At 40.6% G+C, this 12,737-nt stretch overlaps 1 protein-coding gene across 1 annotated transcript in view; it reads left to right on the top strand.

Annotated features, from left to right (window-relative positions):
- The first annotated feature begins 1,087 nt into the window (after window positions 1-1,087).
- Window positions 1,088-12,737, top strand: part of UMODL1 (uromodulin like 1) — a 42,932-nt gene continuing 31,282 nt past the window's right edge. The window contains exons 1-4 of the mRNA XM_072339113.1: window positions 1,088-1,172; window positions 4,667-4,909; window positions 11,922-12,087; window positions 12,484-12,586. Of these exons, the coding sequence (XP_072195214.1) occupies window positions 1,088-1,172; window positions 4,667-4,909; window positions 11,922-12,087; window positions 12,484-12,586 (597 nt within the window). The remainder of the gene's footprint in view (window positions 1,173-4,666; window positions 4,910-11,921; window positions 12,088-12,483; window positions 12,587-12,737) is intronic.

Genomic DNA, 12,737 nt, shown 5'->3' on the forward strand with positions numbered 1-12,737 from the left:
CTGCAATGTTTTCAAGCCAATATATATCTATATACTTGGTTGAAGTGTTCTCCTATATCCATTTTCCAATTTTCACCAAAGACGTTTTTCATTTGAAGGCTATGACCTTGTGAGTATTGGAAAGGTGTTTAATGGAAGTGGTATTCTGATATTCTGCATGTAGAGAAATGAAAGACTTTGTGGTTCCAGCACCCTTACATCTGTTTCTATCTTAAACACAAAACTGCCTAAGACACTGTTATTTGTATTTAAGTGCAGGTCTGAACATGTTGTAATAGCTCTAAGAAACGAATCTGTGATTTTCCATACCTTACTGTCTGCTCCCCATAAAACATCATGTTTTGTTTAGTCCTTTACATTGTATAAGCCTAGTGATGTTGTATTGAAGTTTATTGTCCTGCGTCGTAAAGAATATTTCTCTTGGGAAGATCATGATTTATGTGATGAAAAGAAAGGGATTTTAGTGTCTCAGATGTACTGATTCACAATCTGACTACTAGGGGTTCTTGTTTGCCTGGCTTTGCTCTAGTTTATGTGATGCTGAACTTGTGCTGAAATGAGGAGCACTGTGAGAGCAGACAGTAAAAGAGCATATATCCAGTAAAAATCATGGACAAAGATGTACTCTAGGTGGGTTTGTTTTCAAGGTGCAGAGTTATAAGACCTAAAACCAGTATTACCTGACATATGAACAGAAACAAAATTCATGTTAAATGTACTGACAGCTGGGGTACACAAACCTGCTTCCTAGCTGTCAGGTATCCAAGGGTGAAGAAAGAATAAGTGCTGGGAAGCATAAATATGAATTAAACCAGGAATTTTTAAATGCTCAGCTTTCAGGGTGATGCAGAGGTGTGAAGCTAGGCAGGCAGATGAGGTAGATTCCCTGGGGAGAGCACCAAGGAGAGAGAAGCAGCAGAATTCCCACTGGAGTCCCTTTGTTTCTGTTGCTAGTAGCTAACATCCACCAGCAACAGGCATAGAAACATCGTGCTGCTTCCCTTAATCCTAACGTCTGGAATTGAGGAAGATTGAGTTCAACTGCTCTGCAAACAAAACAGAAGGGCCCATCCAGGACTGCAATAAGATGGCCAGAATCCCTCCTCTGTGTGTTGTGTCTGTTCTTATCCTCTGGGCAGCCACACAGCAGGGAAAGGGGAATGAAATCACAGGTGAGTGATGCAAAGCTGAGCAGAGAACCACAGCCTTCATGTAAAACAGCATGTGCTGGGTGTGGGATAGGTTCTTGTGTGAAATAAATAAAACTGTCTGGAGAATGGGGAAGGTCTCAGTGAACACTTAAGAAAACTCTGCTGATAATTAACTGAACAAAATCCCACCAGGACAAAACAGAGCTTTGTCCCCAGGTCTTGTCTTTTCTCTGTGCCATAGATGAAGGAGTAGGATTGTTGCCTTACTTGTAAAAATGTGTGAATTTTTATGAAAATTGTCATTAAAATAAACCTGAATAGGAAATTATATGGTAATGTACCTAGCAAGTTCTAAGAGATGCCTAAAATGAGACTGTAGGTGACATGCTTAACTTTCACATATGTTGTACACTGCAATTTGGAAGAACCAAATCCAACTGTTAGGTTTTAACAGCTAAATTAAATCCTAATGTGTTCTTAATTTCTTGGTTGGTTTATTTCAATGACAAATACTGTGATTTTTGGCTGGGTTTGTTACATTTTTTTAATTAAGTGGTTTTGCAAGTCTCAGTTAAAATCCAAGCCATATTTTTCATGTCTTGCTGGCTTTTCTGCTATTATGCCAAAGCCACTTTTAAAAAAGCTTTTGCAAGAGATCAGGGGTTAGCAAAACCCTGTTTGCTGCTGTTAAAAGACAGTGGCACAGACTTAAGAAAACTTGAGTTTGGAACATCCAGAAAAATTGAGTTCTCAACTCTTTTTTTCCCCATGTCTTGGAGCCTTTGCTTCTTAACGATGCTGCATTTGGCTCTGCCCCCTGTTCCAACAGATTGCTTCTGAGGTTTCATCAAGGCAGGAGAGAGACTTGTCCCTGGTTCTTGCTGTCCTCCAGCTAAAGGTTTGGCAGATTCCAGGTCACGGTGGCATTTCTGGAGCAGCACTTGTGAGGCTTCCAGAACTGTGACCAAGTCTGTGGCACAAATGTTATCAAACCTTATTATTATTATTATTATTTTGCTGATTTTTTTAATCATACTCTCAGGTACTGACTCTGTTCCAGATATGGCTTCCAGTTCTGAGCTCCTAACACTGACTTTCCTTTCAGCTTCTTCTAAATATTGGTTTCTACAAACAAAGCAATTGCTTTAATGGTTTTTCCTCTTGTTTAAGATAATAAAATTAATACTTTCTCTGCCAGTGCAGAAAACTAGTGATTGCTAAAATAAAAACTTGAAGCCCAAAGATGACAAGTCTGAGGTAGCACTGTCAATGCCAGCTGATTCCTTTCCACTATTGATTTCAGCTCTGTGCTGCTGGAAAAGAAAAAAATACAGCTAGTGCTACTCGATTCTTCTCAATAGTGCCTTAATCCCACAGATGGGGGGTAATGAGAACTGACAGCCAATTCACTAAGGAGTACAGATTGATCTAAGTCACATTGCTCAGCAGGAAACCGCTGTCAGCAAATAATTGAACTCTATGAGTGCCAAAATTACTTTAAACTGGATCAAAATGACAGGTGATGGTAAGGTTAGCTGTGCTGCCTTCTAGTCTAGTCTCTTTCTGTACCACCATAGCCATGTCTCAGATCTTCTCTCTTGGCTTTGGCAGCCTCATTCCATATCTAGGATCAGTGTTTAAGTATGAAATGTGATTTCATATCTGCACTGACAGCTGTAGCTTCTAATTATAGACTGTGTCTAATTCTATACCATTTTATTCTCAGTTTCATACCTGTATTTATGTTGCACATTGCTGTAAAGCCTAAGCCAGCTCAGCTGACTCTGGAATTTCTAGCTTTCCAGTGCTATGTCCTTGCTGCAGCCTCAGCTCTGCACCAAAAATACTCATCTTCAGTGTTGTCCTTACTTGATTGTTTGCTTTGAGTTCCTGCATGGCTTGAACCATGATAATACATCTACAACCAGTATTTTTTTCTTTTTTTTTCCTCTCCCTGAGTGATATTCTAATTCTAACCAAGCAGAGAGGCCATAGATGGATGTGGGCTTTCATGATCTCTCTGTCCTCTTCCTGGAGGAAAACCTTCTGAGTTACTTGGTGGAGTAAGTCAGCTTGAGAGACATATTGTGACCCATTGTGTCTATAACATATTTTGTTCTAAACTGTCCTTGCATGACAAATGGATCATCTTATTTTACTGCTGCTATTCAGGTTGTACATATATCATTTGTTTAGCTGGAAAGTTAATGTGATAAAAGCAGAGGAGTCCTAACAACCTGAAGAATGGTTTCTTTGGTTTCTTTTTACATTTTTCATCTTCTTTGGAAAAAAAATGTAAGCTGTGCAAATAAAATAAGCCCTAAGTATTTTAATTCTGTGCGTATGCACACTATGTAAACTTCAGTCTGTTGTCTGGCTCTGGTCCCCTAAGAGCTTTCAGAAACAATCCTACCACATACTCCAGCTAAATCATGTTTATCCTTATTAAAGCTTCTTTTGCTTTGCCTAAAGGATGATACAGGCCTTTTTAATTCTATCCCATCTCCTTCTCAAATGGGACACAGTCTGAGTCAGCCCTAATGCTTGTATAATATCTTATTAAAATACAGCCTGGTGTCTGTAATGTGACCGTAGGTTGCTCACTGCTAATTCAACTACATCTGTTCGTTTGTTTTTCTTTTTACTGCTCCTGATCAAGCACTTCAGTTTTAAGCAGGACATGTAACAAAACTAACTTCAGTCCTCATCATTGCTGGTTTCAGAACCTCAAAAATGGAGTTCTATTCTCAGACCTTTGTGACATTATGTATTATGTTAATTAACTTAGCACAACTTTCACTTATATCAATGAACCGCAACATCTCTCAAAGGACCTGGTCTAATATCGTTTTCTACAAATGCAGAAAGGCATCACAGAAGCTCCAGGAATACTTTTTGTGCCAGATACCTGAAAGTCCTTCCCACTGATGTATGAGTACCCAGTTTTAGCCTAGGGCAGTGTCTGAAGGATGTCTTTTCCAGACATCTCCTGTGACTCATCTGCCCATGAGTTGCTCATGCTTCGTTCCATTAATAGTCAGTGGACTTCAGCAGCGTGAGCCTCAAGTGGACATCTAAAGTACTTGGATGACTCTGCTCTGGAACTGCCTATTCTGTTCCACAATTCATTTCTATTAATGGATGTTAATTTGCTTTGCACTTACTTGAGTTAAATTGCCCTTTTTCTGCGTTGTTCCTGAAGGCACTGAGAACTCTTTGAATTCTCTGCCAATATGCATTCTTTTGAGACTGAAATGGTTGCTGTGACAAGCAGTCACTACTAATTCTTTCATCTGTTCCTTTTCTGATTTGACATTCTTCCTAACATCAGCCTTCCTGGAAATCATTCATCTATGTTGATTCTTTTAGTGTTTTCTCATAATTCTTGATATTTTTAACTTATTTTAACGATTTAACTAATTTTTAACCATTTTAAAATTTAATTGCAGAGAACACATGCTACGAGGTGAAAAGTTAGGTCTGATCCCTCTCTTTCCTGTTTTGTTTTCCCCTAGAAAGAGGCCTCTCTTTGCTAGGCTATCACCTGTGCAACTATAACATGACCAAAAATGTTTTAAAAATGGTTGCCTACCAAAAGTCCTTTGAGAAAAACACTTCCTGTGGTGGATGGATACCATGGATGGTATGTCCCCGGATCTACTACAAAACACAGTATCGTACAGTTGAAGTCCCTGAGACCATCAGCTTTACAGATTGCTGTGAAGGATATGAGCAAGTTGGGCTCTACTGCTCTTTAGGTAAGTTTTAGTCAGATTAATTGTTGAAATAAATGCTTTTTATGAAAGAGAATTCACTTAGAATGAAATGCACAAATACGTAATTCCATTCTGGGTAATAGGTTCACTGAAACAAGTGAGTCTGCAAAAATCCACAGTAAACTTAGTACAACGTGATAAAAAGTAGACCTGAAACACTCATGTTCAAGGTTCTTCCTATATGCCACATTTATTCACAAATTCACCAAAGTTCCAGGTGAGCAAGAAGAAGGTACTTGCTTGTTTTCACTCAAAGGGTTCATTATTTGTCCTGGTTCATGCCAATATCTGCAGCCAAGTGGGCTGCTCATGTATCAGTGCAATGTGTTGTATTTGCTCTCAGTGTGCTTGCATTTACCATAGGAACTTTTTTCTTAGAAGTAACTTAGGATGCATTTAGGATAGCATTTCCTTTGATTTGGAACACAGTCAGTTTCCTGGCTGCTAACCCAATTTTGGTGTTAATTTAAAACAACCTGAGGCTTTGGGCAAGATGTTACCACCTGCTTTCCTACCAAAAGTACATTAGGATCCATTCTCTCAGTTACTGCCTTGGTTACTTAGGATGATGTTGTTGAAAACTGTGACTATTTTAGTGGATCTGATCTACCTTCTGAGTTAGAATAAGACTCTGCTCCAGAGAACTTAAACATCTTTGACTGAAGATGGAAGCTTTTGCCACTTCTCACATGAGTATCACCACATTTCGACAGGAAATTCTTTAATTTTAGCAAGATTTGACTCAGAGTTGGAAGGGATTTTTTGAGTAAAATGGGTTTCTATAGAATCTCCAATGGTTTCCTCTGACAAATTCCCAGTATTTTTTGGTCTACAGAAGTAAGTTTGTGTAACGCAACGTTTCCAATAGCATTAAAATGGAGCAAAATGTTTTGTTAATCTTTTTTTGGTAAAGCAGGGATTTACTTTGATTTATAGTAAGTTCTTAAAGAACTTCTGTCATCCAACTGAAATTATGCTTGCAAAAAAAAAAACTGTTTGGGTGGCATTTTGCACTGGATTGTATGTATTTGTTTGAGAAGACTCAAATCATACCCATATAACTTTTTTGTTTGTTTGTTTTAATTGAATGCATCTTCTTCTTAGAAATTGTATGATTTTAACCTGAACAGGAACCTTGGATTAGATAGGATAGCACTAGACTCACTAGGCTGCTCCAGCACCCAGAAAACTTCTACAAGGCTTAATTTATCTCTGGTTTTCAGCATGACATTGCTTTTTCTTTGTTTCCCCTTTTCATGGGAATTTACATAATGTCATCACTGTGACAAAAGATCAAAAAGGAAAGGTCCTATTGCAGCCCTGGCTCTCCTTATGGGTCACAAGATTTAAGTGACTGAGTTATATGGGAATGCCCCTGAACTCATCCTGCATCGGATCATATAATGAGACATGAGATGCTATGAGCCATATGTCTTGTCATGGGATGTGTCAAGAAGAATGTGTTCATCCTTCCTTTAAATTACTTCAGAGCATTAGAAAATGACCCTCCAAACATTTTTTTTACAAAATTCTCTCAACAGTTGGTAGAAGAATATTGTATCTAACAGGAAATTGCTTTTAACAGAAAGATCAGAACCCAGAAGTAGTTGTCATGTTTTATTCTTAAAGCAGTTTGCTAGAGAAGAAGGAAATAATAATGAGGCATACATCACCCCTTGCTATTGTATCCTGCAATTTCTTTTTTGTCTCAGTGACTGTGGAGGAGCGTCAGCGAGGGCAAAATATGACCTGCAGTTTACAGTATTTCCAGGCAGTCTTGTTTGACAAGCAAAGGACCCACCCAAAATAATGCACATTTTCCAAGCAGCAGTTCCAGGCTTGAGGAAGTCTCAGTAGGTCTAATTAATGTTGAATAGTCACTTCAGTAAGGTCCTTTCCATATACACACATGTGCATGCGTGTGTGCACATGTGTAGAGTAAATAAATTAACCCAACGACAAGGTTGAGAAGCAGCTGGAGGAAACTGCTTTCTGATTCCCTAATGCAAAGAAATAACTGTGTCAGCCAGATGTTGGAGAGTGACTGGCTAGTTCTGGTTGTCTTTATTCACACAAGAAACCCCTTGAGGAACTGTGATTTTCAAAGTGTTTCAGAGCCTCTGGAAATCTTCCTGGTTGGATAAAAAGTCATCCTGGTTAACACTTTAAATATTTTTCCCCCTATAATTACATGCCTTTTAAAAGCATCTCATCAGAAACTGTAGGCCTGAGAGGTGTCTGTGAGTTTATTTCCTGTAACTTTAACAAATCTGTAAATCTCCTGCAAAGTTTAGCTGCAAGATTTCCAAACTGCCCCTGCCACACTGTGGATATACGCTCCGGGCAGGTCTGCATGTGAAGCACTATGGTCACCTTGACTCTTTTCCTGTCAAAGTTAATTTGGGAATATTTTAGAACATAAAAGGATTTGTCTGGCCTCTAGGTGATTTCTCTGTTTAAATTATTCCAGTATCTTTGCTTTTCAGGGCATTAGTCATATATGTATTCAGTGAATGGTAATGCACTGTCTAGACATAGTCTTAAATAAATGATGAAAAGAGAAACTGTAACTGCTGAAATTACTGCACAGCATTCTGCTGAACTTCTGTCACTTTCTTCTTGATTTTATCCACACTGGCATGCTCCCCATCCTACCAGGAGCTGAAGGGGCTGCACCACCTTTCAGTCATCTGATTCTGGCTGCCCTCAGCCTTTCCTTTCCTAAAGGAAATATTTACCCCTGCCTGGGATATGACAGGCTCTGCTTTCTTATTTCCTTACTGTTGGGGCAAAAATAACTTAATCATTAATCAAGTTGGACTGGTAGTTCACATTAATTGCCCATCAGTCCATTAGGGTAGTATTAGACATCAGCATGCATACGCTTCTAGAATCTGCTTCACCTATTTCTAAAATCAAGTCTCTAATAGAAAGGAAGTGCTAGAATTCTAAAATTAGAATTAGATGAAAACAGTCATTGCTTCCTCTCCTTCTGCACGTGCATGCAGACAAATAACCCCCTTCATTCCCTGACCTGCTGCCTTGCCCTGAGGACCATATTTCCCAGAGCAGCAGAACCCCCCTAAAAAATATCCCAGCAATGCTCTGGGTTCATTGTGTGGTTCAGTGCTCTGCTAAGCCTCTCTCTGAGCAGAGAATTATTTATCATCTCCTGAGGTGAATCCCAGGGTGATGCCCAGACAGCACTTTGTTTTCACACTGCAGTAGGGGGGGAAGGACGCTATCTACCTTTTGCAGCTGCAGCAGGCTTGGATCACATAATTGTGTGTCCACTCTGAGGCACCCAGTATGTGATTCCTGTTTTTCACTTATTTGTTTTCATCCCCAAAGCACTCAGTGATGCCTTCAGCACAGTATGGAATGTGAAGCCTGGTGCCCTTGACAGTGACACTGAGTAGTCCCCGATCACCAAGTAGATCTCGAAGTTCTTCAGACTTTCAGAAAACAGCTGTAAAGTCAAAAATCCATTCATTTCAGGCATCCAGGTAGCTCCCATGTGGGGCTTGGTTCTTTCAGACCTGTATGCAGATGTCACTGGGTGTCACTGGGGCAGAGAGAGCTGTGGTGTGGCCCTTCCCGGTACTGCCACCAGAAACCTATGGGACATAAGTGTTACTGCATGCAGGAAATGCTGCAACATACCTCCAGGGTGGGAAAGTGCCAAAGCACTGTGCTTTGAAAGCACGCTCCCACATTATCCCACAATTATGTCCCAGCCAAATTTCCTCTATCACAAGTGTGTTCTGCTAAATGTGCTGTAGTTTTCATAGGAAAGGACACTAAGCATTTATCAGATGCTGAGCTGACATATCTGCATGCTGCCCACTGCCCTACATAAGCCCCGGATAGGCAATCAGGATGGACAACATCCATCTGAGCAAGTAAAGCCTAGCAAGGTTCAAAGATGCCCAAAACCAAACAACCAAAAGGTTGTATGATGTTGATCTACCATCAGATCATGAAGGTTGGAAAAGACCACTATGATCACCTAGTCCAACCACCAGCCCATCACCTCCATGCTCATTAACCATGTCCCTCTGTACCGCATCTCATATTTCTTTAATGCTTCCAAGGATGGTGACTCCATCACCTCCCTGAGCCAATGCCTCACCACTCTTTCAGAGAATAAATATTTCCTGGTATCCAACCTGAGCCTCCCCTGGCACAACTCGAGGCCATTCCCTCTCATCCTGTCTCTGTTACCTGGGAGAAGAGGCTGACCTTCACCTCACCACAACCTCCTTTCATTTAGATGGTTGTAGAGGCAGTAAGTGCCTCCTCTTCTCCAGACTGAACAATCCCAGTCCCCTTAGCTGTTCCCTACCAGCCCCACCAGACCCCTTGCAGCTTCATTGCCCTTCTCTGGACATGTTCCAGGCCCTTAATACTTTTCTTATAGTGAGGGGCCCCAAAAATGAACACAGTACTCAAGGTGCAGTCTCACTAGAGACAGGTACAGAGGGATCTTTGCAACAGACTTTGTCAGGAGCTTCTTCTGGAGCATCTGTCTTCTCCTTTTGATGCCTGAGTGGAACGCAGTGTTTTGGTCCCCAGCCCTCTATGCAACACCTGGGTGGAAGGAGGGCTAGACAGAGGCTATGGCTGAGCCAGCAGTGTCACTCAGCACCCACTGCCTGGGACATGCCCCCAGCTCTCCTGGGCACATGCTAGTGATTTCAGTTGCTAAGCCCTGGATGCTTTGTTTCTTCTACATGTTTATGCAGAAAATGAGGGAGGAAAGCCTATCTGTTTTCTGACTGATGGACCATTTGGCCGGCTTGCTCCACAGCTTAGTGGATGTTATAGATCTGGATGACCATCCCTGAGCTGATCGAAGGGAAAGTGTAAATAAAATTTTCAAAGTGGGTTTGTTGCAATTGAGTGGAAACGTTATGTGAATCCATCCTTGTTTTTGCTGATGCGAAAATGATGGCCTTTAGATTTTAGATAAATGGCTTGTGTGGCACCCAGCCAGAACACAGCAGTGATTTCTGAAATGGCATGTGACCCATTAGACTGCTTACACCATACATGTCCAACCCATTAGTTTTATGTTTATTGCCTTTTTTGTTTGTTTGTTTTAAGAAATATATAGAGTATATATTTAAAAAATAAATATTGTTACTATTTACATTGACTATATTATGTATTTTACGTGTGGCCCAAGATAATTCTTTTTCACTCAGCACAGCCCAAGCAAGCCAAACAATTGAACACCCATGGTTTACACTGTGATTCAACATGGCAGAAGAGGATCTGGGTGGAAGAAGCTGCTTTGAACCTCAAATCTGTTCAAACTATAGCTGAAATCAGGAGGAGGCTTTCTAGCAGTAGGATCCTCTTGGGGGAAAGGCTTGTGAGATCAGTCCCAGAGTCAGCAGATGATCCTGGTCACAGAATCACAGAATCACAGAATCACAGAATCACAGAATCACAGAATCACAGAATCACAGAATCACAGAATTGTAGGGGTTGGAAGGGACTTCTAGAGATCATCGAGTCCAACCCCCCTGCCAAAGCAGGGGGGGGTCCATTCTGGGAAGTAGAATAGGGCTACTAGGTTCACTGGAACCAGAAGAAACTTGGGTCAGATTGCACAGGATAGAATTTTCTTAACTGCTGCCCAAAGATCTTGTGGATCTAACACTGTCTCTACTTAAGTGCTACTCATAGCCCCAGTAAAGTCTGTGCTCACTGATGGTGAGCATGCAAAGTATATACATGCAATATAAATATATGGAAATGTGCTTTCACATATGTGCTGCATACAAGTCTTTAAAATACACATTCAAGTAGCCTCTGAACTTCCTAGGGATCTCAGCTCAGTGCCTACACACTTCTCAGCTTGTGGGCTCTGGCAGGTTTTTCCACAGATGTGTGGACTCTCATCATTAAATGATGTATGTTTTTCTTAATTATCCTTGAGAAGCATATTTTGGGACCCCCGAAAAACACTGATTAAAACAATTTGTTATAATGGACTATTTATGCAAATATGACTCTAAGCCCTGTTGCAGAAATGACTGAAAATTATACATGTTGAATTTTGCATGGTGTGTTTTGAGCTTTATCCCTGGACTGGAGATTGAACTGGGCATTTGGAATGCTAAAATTGAGATCTGTTCTGGAGTGTACTACAAAGCTAAAGCTCTCTGTATGCAATAGGCTTCAGTCTACCATGGATTTGCTCAGAAGGGAACCTGACGTGTGCATGTAGCAGCAAGTGTCAGAGATTTAGTCTTAAACTTGACTAATCAACATCATTTGATTATTTAAGAAGCTTACTTTGCTGAGGCCATAAGGCATAGATTCAGTATTCCCTTCTACTTCCTGGAAAGCTCAGGTTCACTTTTATTCAGAGCCTTCAGATAACAGATTGAAAACCCACAGAGATGGCATTCGGAATGAGCCTGTAATTTGCTCTAGACCTTTCATTTACTATGGACTTTACTATGTCAAAAGTGGTTTTCCTGAATTGCAGCCTTCTTCTACAGTGAGAATAATTCTCATTTTTCTCCAAACTGACTTTAATTACCTGATAAATTAGTTTGTAGGATCAGAAATTTGTTAGAGCAAAATGAATGGAAATGGTTAAATGAAAACTCCAGATTTCTAGCATAGACACTACCTGTTCACTTTGATCATTATATGTTATTTGGATTAGTCATAGATGGCACTTGGTATGTTTTCTGTCACATAGTGCTCCAATTTCTCCACAATTAGAATCTTTCTATCTGTCTGCCTGTCTATACATTATCATTAATGGAAAATTATCAGTTCAAAAATCCTGAGTATTTTTAAGTCCTTTAAAGGAAATAATGGCATTTAAATTGCTGGTTTTTCCTCATGAAAATCTCTGAACAATTGGACACATTTCTGAAGTGCATGAGGACGTGTTTGCTATAAATTAAACAGCAGTTTTATGGAAACAATTTTCTATATTTTTGTCCTCAGAAGTGTTTTTTCTCCTTAGCACTCAACAGGTCCAGCGTATTTGCCTCAAGACCTGGTATTTGTCCAGTGGAGAATATGGAAACATCTGATTATTCTTGCACGTTCGATGCTGAATGTCCAGGGCTGAAAAAATGCTGCAACTCATCCAAGGGAACAGGCTGTGTGAATCCAAAGCCAGAGGGTATGTTACTGATAAATTCAAGGCTGCTTCTAATAGAAATGTGCTTAATTTTTCCTTCTGAGGGTGGGAGTGGGCAGAACAACTGTTACCATAGCTCTTCATAAAGCAAACATGGGAATGTGCCTCGGGTCAACTCCAGGAAGTTTGGTTTCTGTGCTTGTGCCTGTGGGGCTGAACAGGGTGTGCTAGGGGTCCACTGGACCTTGCATGGCTTCTCCTCCTCAGCTGGCACTGCTGCCTGCAGCATACTGGATCAGAAGCCAGTGGCTGCATGTGGACCCTTGGTAATCTCAAAGTTAAAGCTTGCTTTGGTTTCTTAGAGCCATCCTACAGCTTCGTAGCTTTCTATGGCATCACACCTCAGCTGACTTGGCTGTTTTGTTTTGTGCACTTTAGAAAGGATGTTCTGGTACAATGTGACAGTCCTGGTGAAAATGGATTTTAATGACTTACTTAGAGTGGATTCCCACCTTCTGAATCATTCACGCCTTTTGCATTCCATGGTATGTATGAACACAAGCGCTCTCGTGTGTTACTCATCATGTCCACAGTTTTGTTACTTGATGATTACCACTTACTTCAGTCCAGGAGGGAGCCCATGGTCCCATGAGCTGGATACCACCACCTTGCCAGATGCTCCCCCTATAGTTTGGG

Source organism: Excalfactoria chinensis, chromosome 1 (genome assembly GCF_039878825.1).
Source record: "Excalfactoria chinensis isolate bCotChi1 chromosome 1, bCotChi1.hap2, whole genome shotgun sequence".
In the NCBI taxonomy this organism is placed as follows: Eukaryota; Metazoa; Chordata; class Aves; order Galliformes; family Phasianidae; genus Excalfactoria; species Excalfactoria chinensis.